General features: G+C 47.0%; 2 protein-coding genes across 5 annotated transcripts in view; one reads left to right on the top strand and one right to left on the bottom strand.

The window, feature by feature from the left end:
• Nucleotides 1-2,093, top strand: part of lmna (lamin A) — a gene marked incomplete at both ends in the record, with an annotated part of 28,489 nt that extends 26,396 nt beyond the window's left edge. The window contains 6 exons of the mRNA XM_084441711.1: nt 1-44; nt 437-544; nt 671-790; nt 1,301-1,360; nt 1,456-1,656; nt 2,058-2,093. The exon at nt 1-44 is cut by the window's left edge and continues 284 nt beyond it. Coding sequence (XP_084297837.1) covers nt 1-44; nt 437-544; nt 671-790; nt 1,301-1,360; nt 1,456-1,656; nt 2,058-2,093 — 569 coding nt within the window. The remainder of the gene's footprint in view (nt 45-436; nt 545-670; nt 791-1,300; nt 1,361-1,455; nt 1,657-2,057) is intronic.
• A 2,596-nt stretch (nt 2,094-4,689) lies between these two features.
• The window catches only part of pear1 (platelet endothelial aggregation receptor 1), a 59,227-nt gene continuing 43,916 nt past the window's right edge, over nt 4,690-20,000 (bottom strand). For 3 of the 4 annotated variants that reach the window (XM_084442239.1, XM_084442238.1, XM_084442237.1), the window contains exons 11-23: nt 19,424-19,544; nt 16,079-16,242; nt 15,407-15,509; nt 14,894-15,040; nt 14,192-14,323; nt 11,053-11,181; nt 10,107-10,232; nt 9,416-9,628; nt 9,038-9,147; nt 8,641-8,833; nt 8,483-8,545; nt 6,756-6,950; nt 4,690-5,374 (exon numbers count right to left, since the gene is read on the bottom strand). In XM_084442239.1, the coding sequence (XP_084298365.1) occupies nt 5,232-5,374; nt 6,756-6,950; nt 8,483-8,545; nt 8,641-8,833; nt 9,038-9,147; nt 9,416-9,628; nt 10,107-10,232; nt 11,053-11,181; nt 14,192-14,323; nt 14,894-15,040; nt 15,407-15,509; nt 16,079-16,242; nt 19,424-19,544 (1,839 nt within the window). In that variant the 3' untranslated portion in view covers nt 4,690-5,231. The remainder of the gene's footprint in view (nt 5,375-6,755; nt 6,951-8,482; nt 8,546-8,640; nt 8,834-9,037; nt 9,148-9,415; nt 9,629-10,106; nt 10,233-11,052; nt 11,182-14,191; nt 14,324-14,893; nt 15,041-15,406; nt 15,510-16,078; nt 16,243-19,423; nt 19,545-20,000) is intronic. The other variant, XM_084442240.1, reaches the window with a different exon arrangement.

The raw sequence follows: 20,000 nt of genomic DNA, 5'->3' as shown, positions 1-20,000 counted from the left end.
ACCTGGAGGGGAAGTACGTTCGCCTCAGCAACAAGGCCGACGAGGTGAGCAGGCGGGGGAGGAGTGTGTGTGTGAGTGTGTGAGAGTGTGTGTGCGGCGTGCGTGTGTGTGTATGTTTCAGCTTTACTATACGTTGTGAGTTTAGGGTTTGGGTTAGGGTTAGGGGTCAGAGGTTATGTTTAGTATTAGGTTTAGGGTTAGGTTTAGATGGTGTTCTGGGGTTTTAGTGTTAAGGTTAGGGTCAAAGGTTACATTTAGGGCTACATTTAGGGTTTAGGCGGTCCACATAAAGACAGGAAGGTCAACATGTATGTTTTGTGTGCACGCGTTCGTGTGTGAGATCAGCTCACTTGATCTGCCAAGCTGGAGTGGTGGTGAATCGTGAAGGTGGTACCAGGCTGACCCCGCTCTCCCTGACCCCCCCCCCCCCTTCCAGGACCAGCTTCTGGGCCACTGGCAGCTGAAGAGGCAGGTGGGCAGCAGCAGCCCCATCGTCTACAAGTTCCCCCCCAAGTTCACCATCAAGGCCGGACAGGCCGTCACGGTGAGTCCCTCGCCGTCCGCGGCGCCGCCTAAACGCGCCCTCAGACCACTCGGCCGAGAGAGAGAGAGAGGCGTGTGTGTCGACGCTCCCGTTCTCAGTCTGCGTTCTGCTCCATCTCCCCCGTAGGTGTGGGCGGCCTCGGGCGGAGGAACCCACAACCCCCCCTCGGACCTGCTGTGGAAGACCCAGAACTCCTGGGGCAGCGGAGACCTGGTCCAGACCTCCCTGATGAGTGCCAACGGAGAGGTGAGACACACACACAAACACACACACATCAAATCTAACTTTTACCTTTGTCTGTCTGTCTGTCTGTCTGCCTGCCTGCCTGTCTGTCTGCCTAAATACCTCCTACCCTGCTGCATGCTACTCCAGCGCTGACACACTCACCTGTGCTGCGTAGCTCCGCCTCCTCCACCCCACCCCCATCGCCCCGCCTCCACCTCTCTGAGTCCTGCTCCTATAGGTTCCCCCGGTCTCCCCTGTGCTGCTCTGGCTCCTCTCCTGTCTCCTGTGTTCTCCTGAGGGGCTGTTCTCCTGTGTTCCCCTGAGTGGCTGTTCTCCTGTGTTCCCCTGAGGGGCTGTTCAGTCTGGGCTGAGCTGCTCAGCTAATCCATCAGCGTCGAGCACAACCGCGTTTTGTTCGCTGCGATACATTTTTGAATCTATAACAAGTGTCCGTGAATTAGAGTCCCACTGCTGCTTCCGAGCTTTTGTCGAATCCACTGTGACTCAGCGGTTCTCTCTCGCGTCTTCCAGGAGATGGCCATGAGGAAAGTAACGCGCACCCTGTTCCAGGAAGACGACGATGACGACATGGTGAGTCTCCTCCTTCCATCAAACTCCCACAAACTGGGATCAAAAGTAGCAAACGCAGCAGCGAGGGTGAGCCGGTCCTCTGTCGCCCCCTGCAGGCGGCCCACAGCACCTGCGGCGTGGAGAGCGACTACAACCTGCGCAGCCGCACCACCATCTGCGACTCGTGCGGCCAGACGTCGGACCGCGGCACCTCGTCGGGCGTGTCCAGCGGCTCGGTGTGCAGCGGAGGGGGAGGAGGGCTGCCAGAGGGCATGCTGGGACAGTCCTTCATCGTGGGCAGCGGCCTGCCCAGACAGGTACACGTCTGCTTCTGGGATTGAGCTCCAACATGGTGGATTTTGGCGAGACTCTGGCATAAACTATCAAACGCAGAGGAGAAATGAGCTTGAGGTTCTTTTCAAATGTAAACATATCGCTGTTCTAAACATAAAAGTGTGCTCGTCTTCATTCATGTTCATCCAGCTTTCTTCACTGTGATGTACATCATACACAATTAAGACGACCGTGAAATATCAATGATTATGTAAAGGTTACATTTACACTTTTAAAACACATGTTCTCTCTGTCCGTCTCACACTTGCACACACATTTTTTCGTGTCCCACGCTATTATGTCTTGAGCCGCCACGGTAGTACCCACTTCCTGTCTTCCCACTCACTTCCTCTAACCTCCGATGTCATTTCCTGTTCTTCCTCAGGGAGGTCCCAAACCGGAGAAGTGTTCCATCATGTAGAACCAGACAGCCTCACCTGAAGAGAACCAGCTGAGGAGACCAGCTTGTTTCCTACTTCTGCCATTCAAATGTTTTTTTTTTTCCTCTATTTTTGTCTATTTTTTTATACATATATATGATCAGTCTTATTTTACATAATCGGAAGGTTAGATTGGCTTCAGTATTGGGGATGAAGGGCTTAGGGGCTTTTTAAAATGTCAGATTAGAGTTTGTATATTCTAGCTGTAGTGCATGCTGGGTAGTTTCTTGCGTATAGAGGCTTCTTTATCCAGGCACAGAGTTCCTTTCACTCTGGAAGACGTCCATCCACACCAGGGATTCACTTCCTGAAGGCCGAGCCGTCGATGTGCATCACGCACAGCTGGTCGACTCCGCTAGGAACCAGGGGTCACGACCCCGGCAGGCCCGCATACGCCACCGCCACCGCTCTGAATGTCACTCCGAGCCGTGAGGACTTGACCCTTTCCTGTAAACCCGGAGGACCTGGCAGGTATCATGTATGGAGAGACTCTCTTGGTCGTTATCTAGCAGACCTGGTGATACTGTTTGGAATCCGTTCAGTGACTTTGAGTGGCAGGTGCCTCAGGTTTGCTTTTTTGATCTCAAATAGTGTTTTGACCCAGGTCTGTTGCCATAGCCAATGAAACAGACCACTTTCTATTGGAAAGGCTTAGCTCTGGGCAGTCTGTTTTTCCTGTTGAAATAATCACAATTGATTAATTTCTAAGAATAAAGTTGACAAGATTTTTTTTACATGCTTTGAAGGAGGTTAACATTTCTTATTGCCCAAAAAAAGATCAGTGTAACTTTAAAAATATCACTTTTCAGGTATTGAGCAAATAAGATGGGTAAAAAAAGCAACTAGTGTAACGTTAGTCATCATGAGTTGGTAGTGGAAGGTGTTGTCCAGATGAAGAGTGTTTAAAGGCTGACTGAGCTGTCTTCTTCACCATCAACATCAGCCATTCTCCTCTGGGTCATGTGGTTGTGTAATAAGGGAACACCTCAGATTTCTAGAGTAATTATTGATATTATTCACAGATTATACATAATGGTATAATGTTATAATACTATATGCTATAAATCGTCTGGTTTGAATGAGTGCTGGGAAGCGTTTGATGGGTATATTGATGGTATAATAATGTCTTGGTTGGGAGTGATTGAACAGTAGTGTGTTTAGAGGGTATAATGATGATTACTTCTTAGTCAACACACCCGCCTTTAGTTAACGGATGACACAGAGACTGGCTTTAGCAAGAATTGCGAGAATTTTCTGACAGAGTTTGGGTACAGAGTCCAAGTACAGCTATGATTTATTTGCAGATACAGTACTAGTGTCACTTCAGACCATATTTCACTAAGTCATACTTTGACTTTGTTTACAAAGCATAAGAGCTTTTGTCAGACTACACCACAGTATGCTAGATGTCTGCTAAACCGTAGTAGTGGCTCTCATCCACAGCGGGAAGTGTAACTCAAGCCATTCATTGATAAGATGAAGCATTCATTACATTATAGTGTTGTGATGCTGTATTGTATTTTCAGTTAACTTTGCTTGGCTTTAGGCTTATTTCCTAGGGTTTGGAGGTGGTGTTTGACTGGCTAAATGTCCTATAATGTTGCTTAGTAGATACAGATGCACATTTAGTCTGGCAGCTTGACATTGTTTATACTGCAAAGTGATGCATATCCAAACTGCGTATTTTCTGAGAATACTTGAGACCTGATGTTTTGGGTTTGTTTTTTTGTTTTGACTCAGATATGTGGGATTTACTTTCATGCAAATTACAACCAAACTGGTAACATGTTTCAGCGCCACGCCTAGACGCAACTGATTGTAAGGGGGAAATCTCATTTGATATTGTCCTCATTACGTCTAAAAAGTGCCTAATATGAGAGATGATATAGATTTTTTTTACATTATGTATGGTGCCAAATCCTAAGATGTTTTGTATTTGTCTTCTGAGGCATTGAGATTTATAGATTTACAGAGTGTATATTTACATATTTGTACTATTGTCCATGTCTTCAATTTGTAAGAATTGACTCTATACATTGTTGATTAAGGCCTGATACCCCCTACATGGCCTACGGTGGAAGTAGGTGCCTCACAGATCATTCAAACATATCTAGTGCCTTATTAAGGATTAGAAAGGTTGTGCCGGTGAGAACATCAGGTATTGATCAGGATATTGTTAAAGGAATGGATGTATAATTCATAACGTTTTTTTGAATAGAGAATACATGATTTGAAAAGTATATATGCACACCTTATAAAGGATTTCATAAGGGCCCATAAAGCCCATCTAAGAATTATAATTTGTTTGAGGTACAGTATAATTGTATTTGGAAATACCTGTCATTTGAAATGACATGCAATCAGTCAAGTGTGTTTTGCCACTTCTGTTCATGATAATACTCGAGTAAATCTCATCTCCCAAAGACTGTCTATTGTTGTCCAAGGTGATGTTGTATTTTTTACGTGTGCTATAAAACAAAAGCACAAAATTGCATTCATGAGCATTCATATTTTATTTACATTATCTACAAAAGTTTAGACAGCTACATCAAAAAATAATGAACATTCTAACCATGTTTCTGTCTGTACAATATGTGCTCGATCCTTGTGCTAATGGGGTAATCAGTTTTACATGAGATATGGGCTATGAAAGGGGTTCAGAATCCTAAATGACATCAGTACATCAATGTACCGTGTATAACGGCTCACTAAATCAATGAAGAGAATATTACAACATTCTTAAATTCCCTAGTGTATACAACTGCTAGTAAAAAGTTTAATAGCGTGCTGGATCTCTGAGTGTTCCTGGACTTCCCACTGCCAGGGGACTCTTCAGGTGCTGTATCACAACAACAACAACAGAAGATTAAAAACCCCAAAGCAGGCTAATCCTCGTGTTCCCCCAGACAGTCAGGTCAGTGTCTGACCGTCTGTCCCTGCTGTCCCAGAGCTTCCTGTCTGGACCGCCGCTCCGCCCTCTTCACCCCCGGAGTCAGAGCGCTTGGATCCACAGGGGGGCAGTGTTGCGATGTGACACGTTGAAATCAATGCAGAGGTCCCCGGCGTACAGTAGGCCACGCCTCTACGGGAGCCTCCCCCGGCGTTGACGGGGCAGGCGGTCAGCGGGCCAGGCGGCGGCGTGCGGGCGAGGGGGCTCGGCGGACGGGGGGCAGGTCGTAGTGACCGGGGATGTGGCTGTTGACTGGGAGGTCGTAGTGGCTTTGAGCGTCCTGCTCGGGCACGTTGCCGAGGGAACTGCGTTCTGGAAGCGAGGGAGGAAAGGAGAGAGAGAGAAGGTGAGGCGTGTCGCGCTCCTCCAAGATCCAACGCTTCTGGTCCGTTCTAAGATTCTGACAAATGACTAACAGTGCAATACCTGATAAAACCATCCCTACTTATGTGGTGAAAACTCTTTAAGAAAATAATTTAAAGTCTATGGGCTTAAACAACAATGGACACACCACACTGTACCTCATACAATATGGGAGAATTATTAAAATACGCATTGAAATGATCATGAATGACAGCAGATTGCCATGATGGGACGTCTTCACTCTGCTTAGTAATTATGATTTTCCATGGCTGTTCTGTGTCTGCGCCGTTCTCCTCACCTCATACCAAGCTACTGTCCAAACCACCCTGGTTTGACTTCCTTCCCTCTCCTCCGCTCACATGACCCCCTCCCTCCCCCTCCCCACCAGAGCTGCCTCCCTCTCCCCACCAGAGCTGCCCCCCCCTTCTCACCAGAGCTGCCCCCCTCTCCCCACCAGATCTGCCCCCCCCCCCCCAGAGCTGCCCCCCCCCCTTCTCACCAGAGCTGCCCCCCTCCTTCCCACCAGAGCTGCCCCCCCCGCCACCAGAGCCGTGAGTCAGAACCCCTCCCTCTCATCGGTCAGTCTAACCCACGAGTTAGAGCAAGTCCGTTTACAGATTCACCCAGTTCGAATGCTGTTAAGTACAAAATGCCACACGTAAGGACATGAGTTATCAACTAGGCAGTTTTTAAGAGACTCATCCACAGACTGAGCATAAATCCCACACAACAGTTGTCAGCTATTCTGCTGTGTTGAAAGTGTGAGTAAAGCTCTGCTCACTATTCCCAAGGTTCATTCTAAATCAACTTCTAGTGCCTTCAGCCATTATGGCCCTACTATCTGGAACTCCCTACCACATGAATTAAGGTCTGCTCTTCTTTTAAAAACAGACTAAAAACATATCTCAAGCTAGTTAAAAGCACAAGCTTTTAACCTCTAAGTCTGTTTTATACTCTTATTGACTCTGTACTGTAATTATTTTACTATCACGTTTTATGTTATCTTACATAATTTTATATTTGTAATACATTCTTTTTTTAATGTTCTATCATGTATAATGTCTTTTTATTCTTGAAGCACATTGAGTCTGTGCTTGTCGCATGAAATGTGTTATATCAAATAAACTTGACTTGACTTGATTTGACTTGAACTCTTGATGATCACCAGCCCCCTGACTGACGGTACCGGCGTCCAGAACAGCAGACAGACTCGCATACTCTCCACGTTCCAGGTTTGCAGTCACGAAACAGCCGTACCCCGTACTCTAGAACCAGTTGGAACTGTCTGTGCTGTGTGTGTGTGAGCCCTGCGTCGGCGACGACCTCTCACCTCTCCGCAGGGGGCCGGCGTGGAAGGGCGGCGGGCTGATCTCGGTGTAGGACCTCTCCCGGGGAACGGCCGACTTCATCTCCATGTAGCTGCTCTCCGGGGGGTTGAAGGGCGGGCCGGGGAGGTCCTTGATGGTGGCGTACGGGTTCTCGCTGTTCAGGGAGCTGCTGCTCACGGCCGCCGTGTCCTTCAGCTCTGTCAACACACCACAGAGAGACACACGCTCCAGTCAACACACCACAGAGAGACATGCGCGCTCCAGTCAACACACCACAGAGAGACACACCACATAGAGACACGCACGCTCCAGTCAACACACCACAGAGAGACACACCACATAGAGACACGCACGCTCCAGTCAACACACCACAGAGAGACACACCACAGAGAGACATGCGCGCTCCAGTCAACACACCACAGAGAGACACACCACATAGAGACACGCACGCTCCAGTCAACACACCACAGAGAGACACACCACATAGAGACACGCACGCTCCAGTCAACACACCACAGAGAGACACACCACAGAGAGACACGTGCTCCAGTCAACACACCACAGAGAGACATGCGCGCTCCAGTCAACACACCACAGAGAGACACACCACATAGAGACACGCACGCTCCAGTCAACACACCACAGAGAGACACACCATATAGAGACACGCACGCTCCAGTCAACACACCACAGAGAGACACACCACAGAGAGACATGCGCGCTCCAGTCAACACACCACAGAGAGACACACCACATAGAGACACGCACGCTCCAGTCAACACACCACAGAGAGACACACCACATAGAGACACGCACGCTCCAGTCAACACACCACAGAGAGACACACCACAGAGAGACACGCGCTCCAGTCAACACACCACAGAGAGACACGAGCTCCAGTCAACACACCACAGAGAGACACGCGCTCCAGTCAACACACCACAGAGAGACATGCGCGCTCCAGTCAACACACCACAGAGAGACACACCACAGAGAGACACGCACGCTCCAGTCAACACACCACAGAGAGACACGAGCTCCAGTCAACACACCACAGAGAGACACGCGCTCCAGTCAACACACCACAGAGAGACACGCGCTCCAGTCAACACACCACAGAGAGACACGAGCTCCAGTCAACACACCACAGAGAGACATCACAGAGAGACACACCACAGAGAGACATCACAGAGAGACACACCACAGAGAGACACGCGCTCCAGTCAACACACCACAGAGAGACATGCGCGCTCCAGTCAACACACCACAGAGAGACACGAGCTCCAGTCAACACACCACAGAGAGACACACCACAGAGAGACACGCGCTCCAGTCAACACACCACAGAGAGACACGCGCTCCAGTCAACACACCACAGAGAGACACACCACAGAGAGACACGCGCTCCAGTCAACACACCACAGAGAGACATGCGCGCTCCAGTCAACACACCACAGAGAGACACACCACATAGAGACACGCGCTCCAGTCAACACACCACAGAGAGACACGCGGGCTCCAGTCAACACACCACAGAGAGACACGCCGGTTCCAGTCACGGTCCACTGCAGTGGCTAAGTAAGCCAGGACACTATTCCACACAGGTGGCCCAAAATTACAATGTGCCAAGCTGGATAATTCAATGGCTTCGAGGATACTTATGACATTATCACAATGCGCACAGAAATGAGTGAGAAACAGAAATAGTACAGGAACAACCAGTAAATACCTTTGTTGTAATATTTCCCAAGGCTAGCGCTGTAGCTGTAACTGCGGTCGATTCCAAAGGCTCCTGTGAATTTCAAAGATCTGGCTCAATTTCTTTGGTTTTATAACGAACTAATAAAAGAGTGAAAAGCCAGTCCTGGAAGCAGTGTGAATCATTACCAGGTGAGAGGGGATGAGAGGGAACAAGGCCTGGCAACGAGCAGACAGGCAGTTGGGCGGACAGACCTGACTCCTTGCGGGCCTCGTGGTGCTTCCAGTCGGCGGGCAGCGTGGCGTTGCTCTCCACGCCGAACAGGCCCCGCCTCTCCCGGTCCGTGTTCTTCATACTACAGAACAGCTGGTTGTTGGTGTTCTGTTTGAACGACACAAGCATCCACCAATCAGGATTCAGGAAGTAGCTTGTCTTGGCAAGCAATACAGTAATACACTTGCATAGAACCCATATGAAATAAATGTATTTGTAAAACGTTTGTTTGTGAATGAAAGTGTGTAGAACATTGATGAGTGGTCCTGGGGTTGATGTGAGGTGAAACGAATGTGGCCCGCAGGGTCTTGCCTTGATGGCGCGGTCTTGGTTGTTGGGGACGTGCGGCAGAGGGGGTCTGGTCTGGGTCAGGGTGTGGTAGCTGGGGTTGGAGTAGTAGTGATGGTAGCTGTGGTGGATGTCTGGAGAAACGACAAGAGACAAAACGTTTGACCTGACAGACAACTACAGAGCGTCACCTCGGACCCCAGGAAGACTAGCGATCACCTTGGTGGCAACGATTCAAACAAACAAAGAAACAAAGAAACTAACTAACTAACTAACTAACTAACTAACTAACAAATAAAAAAAACAAATGAACAACCAGACTAACTAACAAACAAATAAACAAACAAACAAACAAACAAACAACAACAATAATGAAATATGAAGTGAGTGGCCCTGGCCTACCTGGCACGGCGTACTCAGAGTTGGCGGTGCGCGCGGCGGAGGAGAAGGACACGCTGGGCGTGCTGCTCTGCTTGTTCTTCTGCCGGCGGCGGTACAACAGCAGGAGCGCCAGCAGCACCACCACCAGGATGACCAGGACCACGATGCCCGCAATGGCCCCCCAAGAGTCCCGCTCGCTCGGGGACAGAGGGACCATCACGCTCACAAAGCGCTCTGAGTGGAGGGGGGGGGGTTATGACAGACAGACAGACAGACAGACAGACAGACAGACAGACAGACAGACAGACAGATAGATTTAATTTCAAACCTTTATTTATACTCTTAAAGCAGTAAGGTTTCCCTCATTTACAGACAGACAGACAGATACAGTAGATAGATAAATAGATAGACAGATAGATAGATAGATAGATAGATAGATAGATAGATAGATAGATAGATAGATAGATAGGTAGGTAGGTAGGTAGGTAGGTACAGTAGATAGATAGATAGATAGATAGATAGATAGATAGATAGATAGATAGATAGATAGATAGATAGATAGATAGATAGATAGATAGATAGATAGATAGATAGATAGATAGATAGATAGATTGGACAACGGTGTAATATTCTTGTCCTTCACGTGAAAATGTGCAGTTTGAAAACAATTGCTCACTAGATGGGGGGGGGGGGTCCAGCTGTGTGAACATACCTTGTTTGCAGTCCACCCCCGGTCCAGACTCACACACACACTCCCCGGTCTGGGGGTCACAGTAGAAGTTGGCGGGGCAGGTGCAGGTTTGGGCACAGTTGGCTCCAAACGACCCAGGATGGCACTCTAGAAACCACCAACATCAACACATGTTAAAGAGCAACACTGGACTGTTGAGTGATGACTCATGATCATGAAGTTTGAATTGTTTGTATTTCGACAATAACACTGATACGCACACAAGACGCTGCATCTAAAAACCATGGATAGGTACAGTACATGTATTAATCATCTGTTTATATCTATTGTATATGATGTATTTCATACATATCTCAATGTCTTTCAATAATGTTGAGCTAGACCCACATACAGTAAGGAGCAGTCAGATAGATAGATAGATAGATAGATAGATAGATAGATAGATAGATAGATAGATAGATAGATAGATAGATAGACCCACGTAAGGAGCAGACAGACAGACAGATAGATATAGATAGATAGATAGATAGATAGATAGATAGATACAGTAGATAGATAAATAGATAGACAGATAGATAGATAGATAGATAGATAGATAGGTAGGTAGATAGATAGATAGATAGATAGATAGATAGATAGATAGATAGATAGATAGATAGATAGATAGATAGATATATAGATAGATAGATAGACAGATAGATAGATAGATAGATAGATAGATAGATAGATAGATAGATAGATAGATAGATAGATAGATAGAGAGAGAGAGAGAGAGAGAGAGAGAGAGAGATAGATAGATAGATAGATAGATAGATAGATGGATAGAGAGAGAGATAGTTAGATAGATAGAGAGAGAGAGAGAGAGAGAGAGAGAGAGAGATAGAGAGAGAGAGAGAGAGAGAGAGAGAGAGAGAGAGATAGATAGATAGATAGATAGATAGATAGATAGATAGATAGATAGACCCACGTAGGGAGCAGTCTGGACCGGTCCAGCCAGGGAGACAGTGGCAGGAGCCGTCTTGATGGTGGCACGTGGAGTTGTGGGCACATCTACACACCCCTGTACACTGCTTACCAAACAGACCCGCCGGGCATTCTGGGAATACATGTCAAAATGGTTGAATACAACTAAATACCATACATATAGAATTAATATTCAGAATTGTATTACTTTACTGGATATTTAAATGGAAACTCTAAATCTCTCTTCATGCTGTAGTCGCCATCTCCTGCTTCATCTCCTAGTTCACTACTAATACAAGTTAGTTGAGTAGATGAGATATGAGTATGGTGTGGTAAAGTGTGGTATAGTGTGGTATAGTGTGGTGTGGTATGGTGTATTATACCATGGCCTGAGTTAATACTCTTTTCTGATTGGCCAGCAGACCTGCGTTAAAACCGTGTATACGCACACGTAGTTCGGCTGAAGTTTAATTACCGATCTAAATCAATGCGCCGGCTTTGACAGCAACCCAAATGAGTTAATCCCATAGCCTGCTGTACCATTGCTAGCTAAACATGAACAAAGTGTTGCATACTGCATATTTGCTCTGAAATGCATCCATTGTCCAGTTGTCAAATCTATTTGCCAACAAACTCTTTATGATAGCCAGACACCTCACTGTCCCTAAATCAAAAACTGTTTTTTCACTTCATGTTATAACGTGGTGGTGCACGTTAGTGGTGTAGTAGCCAGATATGACTTTGTAACGTCAGTCTAAGAGTTGCAGTAAAAGAAGCCATACGTATGGAAAACGGTCTCTGCCTCGTTTATTCATTTACAGTATATACGGCATCCAAATATATCACAGTGTGAAGAGGCAATTGCTGGATTCTAATACCCTGTTGCTTCACATAATGATATGACACAGCCCGTCCTCGCAAATCAACTTGCAATGAACGTAAGATACGACTGACAGTGATATACCATGACATGAAAACAATACTTTTGGAGTTGAGGAAAATCTGGTTATCATACATAGTTTGTTGGCAACTAGGTTTGACAGCTGGACGATTTATATGTTGCACAGCAAATATGCAGTAGCCTACACTTCGCTCATTGCTATCTAGCAATATCAGGTAGCTACAGTCATAGATATATGGGTACAGTAAGCTATGGAATTAGCTAGTTTGGGTTGCTAGGCTCATTGTTTGGTTGCTAGGTCGTATCCAGGGTTGAGAGACATTGCTGAAAGAAAAGATAACGGACACTTTCCATTTCACTTACGGTTTCAAACCCATGTTAACTATTGGATGTCTTCGCTGTTCCTCCAAGTATATATAATTGAAATATGATATTCAATTTGTAATTCCATAGAGACTATAATGACACTCAGCAATGAGCAACACATAAATAACATTTCTTTATATTTTAATGTAGAAAATGCGAGTAAATGGCGCATATTTATTTGTCTTTGGCATGTGAGGCCATGGTATAAGCGGGATAATCAACTCATAGGTGTGCGTTAAACGGTTTTAAGGCGCTCCACTGCGCGTCAGGTGGTTCTTTGCCTCCACGTCGTGCCTTAAAACCGTTTAACGCACACCTACTGGTTGATTATCCCTTACGTGTGGTCTGGTGTAGTGTGGTATGGTGTGGTATGGTATGTATGGTGTAGTGTGGTATGTGTGGTATAGTGTGGTATAGTGTGGTATGGTGTAGTGTGGTGGTATAGTGTAGTGTGGTGTGGTATAGTGTGGTATGGTGTGGTATGGTATAACATGGTGTAGTGTGGTATAGTGTGGTATAGTGTGGTATGGTGTGGTGTAGTGTGGTATAGTGTGATATAGTGTGGTATGGTATAGTGTGGTATGGTGTGGTGTAGTGTGGTATAGTATGGTATAGTGTAGTATGGTATAGTGTGGTATGGTGTGGTGTAGTGTGGTATAGTGTGGTATAGTGTGGTATGGTGTAGTGTGGTGTGGTATAGTGTGGTATGGTGTAGTGTGGTGTGGTATAGTGTGGTATGGTATAGTGTGGTATGGTGTGGTGAAGTGTGGTATAGTGTGGTATAGTGTGGTATGGTATAGTGTAGTGTGGTATAGTGTGGTATAGTGTGGTATGGTATAGTGTGGTATGGTGTGGTGTAGTGTGGTATAGTGTGGTATAGTGTGGTATGGTGTGGTGTAGTGTGGTATAGTGTGGTATAGTGTGGTATGGTATAGTGTGGTATGGTGTGGTGTAGTGTGGTATAGTGTGGTATGGTGTGGTGTAGTGTGGTATAGTGTGGTATGGTGTAGTGTGGTGTGGTATAGTGTGGTATGGTATAGTTTGGTATGGTGTGGTGTAGTGTGGTATAGTGTGGTATAGTGTGATATGGTATGGTGTAGTGTGGTGTAGTGTGGTATAGTGTGGTATAGTGTGGTATGGTATAGTGTGATATAGTGTGGTATGGTGTGGTGTAGTATGGTATAGTGTGGTATAGTGTGGTATGGTATAGTGTGGTATGGTGTGGTATGGTATAGTGTGGTATGGTATAGTGTGGTATAGTGTGGTGTGGTATAGTGTGGTATAGTGTGGTATAGTGTGGTATGGTATAGTGTGATATAGTGTGGTATGGTGTGGTGTAGTATGGTATAGTGTGGTATAGTGTGGTATGGTGTAGTGTGATGTGGTATAGTGTGGTATGGTGTGGTATAGTGTGGTATAGTGTGGTATAGTGTAGTATAGTGTGGTATAGTGTGGTATAGTGTAGTATGGTATAGTGTGGTATAGTGTAGTATGGTATAGTGTGGTATAGTGTGGTATGGTATAGTGTGGTATAGTGTGGTATGGTGTGGTATAGTGTGGTATAGTGTGGTATAGTATAGTGTGGTATAGTGTGGTGTTGTATAGTGTGGTATGGTGTGGTATAGTGTGGTATGGTATAGTGTGGTATGGTATAGTGTGGTATAGTGTGGTATGGTATAGCGTGGTATAGTGTGGTATAGTGTGGTGTGGTATAGTGTGGTATAGTGTGGTATAGTGTGGTATAGTGTGGTATGGTATAGTGTGGTATAGTTTGGTATGGTGTGGTATAGTGTGGTATGGTATAGTGTGGTATAGTTTGGTATGGTGTGGTATAGTGTGGTATGGTATAGCGTGGTGTGGTGTCAGTGGTGCCGACCTTGTTCACAGAGCTGTCCCGTGTAGCCGGGAGCGCAGACACACCGGCCGGTCACATGGTGGCACGAGGACGAATGGGCGCAAGACGGGCACGTGATACCACACTGGTCGCCATAGCTACCCGCGCTGCAGACTTGAGGGGCAGAGAGGGACGGAGGGGCGGAGTCTTAATCATAAACACTACAATCAACATGGAGGTAAATAGCTGTCTTCCCACTGTCGGGCTGAACGGTTCTGAGCACGCAGGGTAACGGTTCCGAGGGTCTTTCCACCTGGAAACGGTTGAGTCCGGAACGCTTATAAACCGTTCCCAGCACGATTCCCAAGGCCCGGTTAGACAACCGTACTCAGTAAAGCAGAACCGTTCGATTAGGCAGGCGTAATAGGCCTATACTATTCACTGATTGGCTGCAATACACGTCAGTCTCTTGGCTCGAGCTCCAGTAAGCTAACTTAGCCAAACAGACGTTAGCTTGTTTATGTAGAGAAACCGGTTTGTGCGCTCATGTAGGCGCATAAAAAGAAAAACCAGAAATCGTCCAAAATAAACCAAACCCTCCTCCATACTGTTAGCGGCCCGACAGTGGAAAAACAGAGGGTAACGGTTCTCACGAATCCGGGGCAGAACGGAGCCGAGCAATCATTCGGCCCGACAGTGGAAAGACAGCTAATGTTTGCTGGACGAGTGTGAACGGCTGCTCACTGTGTTGACAGAGGGGCCCCCAGTACCCCGGCTGACAGACGCACAACCCGCTGGTCGCCTGACAGGTGGCGCTGTTCTGGCAAGCGCAGGTCTGGTTACAGTGGCGGCCCCACGTCCCCTCTGGGCAGGGCTGGGCACAGCGGGCGCCTGGGAATTACATCATCAGAGAGAGACAAATCAAATCGTGGAATTTTTAAGACGGGATAAATAGTTATCAGTGTGTTTTCTTCTGAAAACAAGAGAGGGAGAAGAGTTGGCATCAAGACTGATACTGTGAATGAGCCACTGGGATCTGTAGTCTATAAAGACTGATTCTGTGAAGGAGCCACAGGGATCTGTAGTTTTTAAAGACTGATACTGTGAATGAGGCACTGGGATCTGTAGTCTATAAAGACTGATACTGTAGGTCCAGTCAGAGGGGAAGGCGGTTAAAACCTGTGGCTCCCATTGGCTCTGACCAGATCCCCGTGTCTAGATCTGAGCTGGCGGGAGTCGAGCGTCGCGGCGTCTTACCCGTCCATCCTGGCAAGCACCAGCACTGCCCGCTGGTGCCGTGGCAACCGTCGGCACGGAGACAGTCACATCTCTTGAGGCAGCCTGGCCCGAACGTGCCCATCTGCACCCCAAAACACGCCAGCAGAGAGAGAGAGTATGGTCAGGGGATTCCCTGACCAGTTGGACGGCACAGCAGGAGACAGGAAAACACGGCTTTGGCACGCGCCACCGTCAGCGTCCAAAAACATGTCTGCCGTCTCTAAGCCTCACTGATAATGAAGAGGGGACAGACTCCTGCTGTTGGGAGACAGGGAGCGCAACAGGGAGTTTAACTAACACTGCTAACGACCGTTACTGTATACTGTATGTATAATTTGTATATTTTGTGTAGCTAATGCAATTACTCCCTGACTGTGCCTTTTTGTTGTTCTTACTACTGTAACACGACAATTTCCCCTCGGGGATGAATACAGCTGAATAAATAAACATAGATAGTTAAATAAACATAAATATGAATGAATGAATGATTGAATGATTTGGTTTCTTTCTGATATTCTTAATGGACCATAAACAAGCTGTTTCAAATTGTGTGAAAGTACACTAAAGAAAAACAAAACAAGAACAAAAACAGCACAACAACAACAAAAAATGAAGATCCATCCATCTATCTGCCCGTATGGTGGCGCTCACCGGACACGGCTGGTCACACAGCGCCCCCTGCCAGCCGGCGGCGCAGGTGCAGGACCCGTGGGCGGGGCTACAGTACGCCCCGTTGGCGCACTGGCAGGTGGCGTTGCAGCCGGGGCCCCACGTGCCCGGGGAGCAGGGGGCGGAGCAATCCCGCCCACGCCAGCCTGGGGGACAAGAGCACGCCGCTTTGGAGAGGGTTTTTTCAGGTTTATGCAAATGAGCTGCACTAATACGGCGCCTTTCTACCTTAATGGACAAAGCGCATCACAATGTCCTCTCATTCACCCATTCATACATACACTCACACACCAATGGCAGCAGCTGCCATGCAAGGTGCTAGCCTGCTCATTGGGAGCAATTTGGGGTTCAGTGTCTTTGCTCAAGGACACTTCGACATGTGGACAGGAGGAGCAGGGAATCGAACCGCCAACCCTGCGGTCATTGGACGAGACGCTCTACTTCCTGAGCCACATCCTTGTCTGTCTGTCTGTCTGTCAGGGTCAGCTGATATGTACACAGAGTCCATTTCCTATTCTGCACTGTAATATAATCAGACAATTAGTGTCTGTTTGGCAGTCATTCACTCTGTCTGACAGAAAGACAAGCCGCTTTGAAAATAAAAATATTTCAGATGTATACAGTAAGACCCTTAATTACTAAGAGCCCAAACAAAGGTCCTTATCTACTAAGATCACAAATAAGAACTCAACATTGCGTTGGCAGTCCTTCAGATTGCACGTTTAGTTGGAGTGCATTTTGCAGGTGATCTATCAAGGATAATTGCGTGAATGACAATAGATCCAAAAGTGTGAAGACAGCCCTATTTAAATGAGAGCTTTTGCGTGTTGTATCCCACAATTGCACCATGGAAGAGGAGCAAAAACGCAAAAGCAGTAGGCTTAACTATTATTTAGTTTTGCAAAACGCCAAAGATGCGCTCAATGATGTTCCTGGTGCGGATATGGGCCGTGTTGTATCTGCGCTCCCCGGGAGTGTTTGAGTACAGACCTGGAGTCAAGAGGAAGGGCTGTAGGGGATACGCTCTATCACCTAAAAAGGAACTTGAGATAAGAACTGAGATGATGCTTTGGCTCTGTTTAAGGATGGGCAACGCTAACTGATTAAACATTAACTGAACCTAAAACAACACACTTATCAGGAGAACATTGGCCTGTGATGAGACTGGATTCCCTCATCCCTCGGCTCACACACACACACATTCATTTATCCCTCCCACACAAAGCATAGCATATTGGCCTATTTGACCATAGATATGAACACGAGATGACTCGTAATGGATTGAGCGGCGCAAAATACGGCCGCCATATTGGTCCGGTACCGCTGTCACGTGACAACCGCTCTCCTCAGCAGTTTCAGTCAGTAAAAGTAACCCTGCATCAAGAGATAACTCTAGAAGATAAGTAGAAACAAATATTTTTGTCTTTGAACTATCCATAACAGTCAAATAACATAAATAATAAATAAATAAAATAAAAAATTACAAAGTGCAAAACTGCAGCATCCAACAGTTGTAGTTGTATCTATCAGCTAACAACTATGTATTTATCATCTTTCACTTAAAAGAGCCAGCACATAGAGCCGTATCGTTCGCGACCGACCCATGACTAGTTTACTTGCGGAGCTCCGTACCGGACCAAGATGGCGGCCGCATTTTCCGTCCAGCAGCAATCAAATCAACGTCAATGCGGCGTCTAGTGTATATGTCTATGTATTTGACACCTATAAAAGTTAAACCTACCGTTTCCTATGTGAAGCCTGACTCTGATGAACAAAATGTTTTGCAAAACGAAATAATAGTTAAGCCTACTGCAGCGCACAAACATAAAAAGAATACAATTATTCCCTCTAGCATGAGAGCTTGGCTCGGCGGTAACGTTATAGAACCACAAGACACACTGGAAATAACCCAGATCTCCTGTTGGGAAGAATTAACTTAAAATAAATAAATAAATAAATAAATAAATAAATAAATAAATAAATAAATAAATAAATAAATAAATAAATAAATAAATAAATAAATAAATAAATAAATAAATAAATAAATAAATAAATAAATAAATAGCACATAGAATACTTTGTAACCCTATAGCCAACCCTAAACCCAAATTGAGTTACTGTACCAATAACACCGCCATCTCAAAGTCACCATCTCGCAACTTGGAGAAGAGAGCACAGTTCCTCACAATGAAGGGATTAGTACTATAGCCTACCTGCCCTTCAAAGGTATTAAATAGCAAATGCAAATACCATCACTGAAACTCTTTTCAGGGTTGATGAGTCACTGAGCCTGTGCAACAATTATGGATTTGCATTTTCTCCTCACATATTTTGCACACGTGCAGATTTGCGCTCTTGAAGGATGAAATCTTCCATGCACACCGTTCATAGATCACCTGGCACATTTATTTGCGGGTATTAAGGCACACATTTTTATACGTGAAAAACTGTACTAGATAAGGCCCTACAGGGCTGTATGTGTCTGTCTGTCATTCTCAGTCTGCCTGTCTGTCTGTCCGTTCGACACGACAGACTGACTGTATTGCAGACTGGCGGGCGGGGCTGTAGGGGGTCTGTGGGCGGGGCTGTAGGGGGTCTGTAGGCGTGGTTGTGGGCGGGGCTGTAGGGAGTATGTGGGCGGGGCTGTAGGGGGTATGTGGGCGGGGCTGTGGGGGTCTGTGGGCGGGGCTGTAGGGGTTCTGTGGGCGGGGCTGTAAGGGGTCTGTGGGCGTGGCTGTAGGGGGTCTGTGGGCGGGGCTGTAGGGGGTCTGTGGGCGGGGCTGTGGGGGGTCTGTGGGCGGGGCTGTAGGGGTTCTGTGGGCGGGGCTGTAAGGGGTCTGTGGGCGTGGCTGTAGGGGGTCTGTGGGCGTGGTTGTGGGCGTGGCTGTTGGGGGTCTGTGGGCGTGGCTGTAGAGGGTCTGTGGGCAGGGCTGTAGGAGCTCTGTGGGCGTGGCTGGAGAGGGTCTGTGGGCGGGGCTGTAGAGGGTCTGTGGGCGTGGCTGTTGGGGGTCTGTGGGTGTGGCTGTAGGGGGTCTGTGGGCGTGGTTGTGGGCGGGGCTGTTGGGGGTCTGTGGGCGGGGCTGTAGGGGGTCTGTGGGCCTGGTTGTGGGTGGGGCTGTTGGGGGTTTGTGGGCGGGGCTGTAGGGGGTATGTGGGCGTGGCTGTAGGGGGTCTGTGGGCGGGGCTGTAGGGGGTCTGTGGGCGTGGCTGTTGGGGGTCTGTGGGCGTGGCTGTAGAGGGTCTGTGGGCGTGGCAGTAGGGGGTCTGTGGGCGTGGCTGTAGAAGGTCTGTGGGCGGGGCTGTAGGGGGTCGGTGGGCGTGGCTCACCCTCTTTGCAGAAGCAGGTTCCGTCCATGGCGGAGCAGTCCACGGCGTTGGCGCAGGAACACTCCAGAGAGCAGTTCTGACCATAGGTTCCACTCTTACACACACTCTCACAGTGAGGCCCCTACCACCAGGACACAATACAACACTGCATGGAATATATATATATAAGTATATATATAACTTTTAAGTATATATATAACTAATATAACTAATAAGCATAAATTATATTATTAACTTTTCCAGATGCTGAAAGCACTATTAGAGACTGGTCTCAGATCAGATCTAGTGCTGTTCTCACCATGTATCCAGGGACACACTGGCACTATTAGAGACTGGTCTCAGATCAGATCTAGATGACTCACCATGTATCCAGGGGAACACTGGCACTATTAGAGACTGGTCTCAGATCAGATCTAGATGACTCACCATGTATCCAGGGGAACACTGGCACTATTAGAGACTGGTCTCAGATCAGATAGTATCTGTTCTCACCATGTATCCAGGGGAACACTGGCACTATTAGAGACTGGTCTCAGATCAGATAGTATCTGTTCTCACCATGTATCCAGGGACACAC

The sequence above is a fragment of the Borostomias antarcticus genome, assembly GCF_949987555.1.
Source record: "Borostomias antarcticus genome assembly, chromosome: 8".
NCBI classification, from domain to species: domain Eukaryota; kingdom Metazoa; phylum Chordata; class Actinopteri; order Stomiiformes; family Stomiidae; genus Borostomias; species Borostomias antarcticus.
The sequence above is the reverse complement of the archived record's forward strand: the minus strand, read 5'-3'. Positions and strand labels throughout refer to the sequence as shown.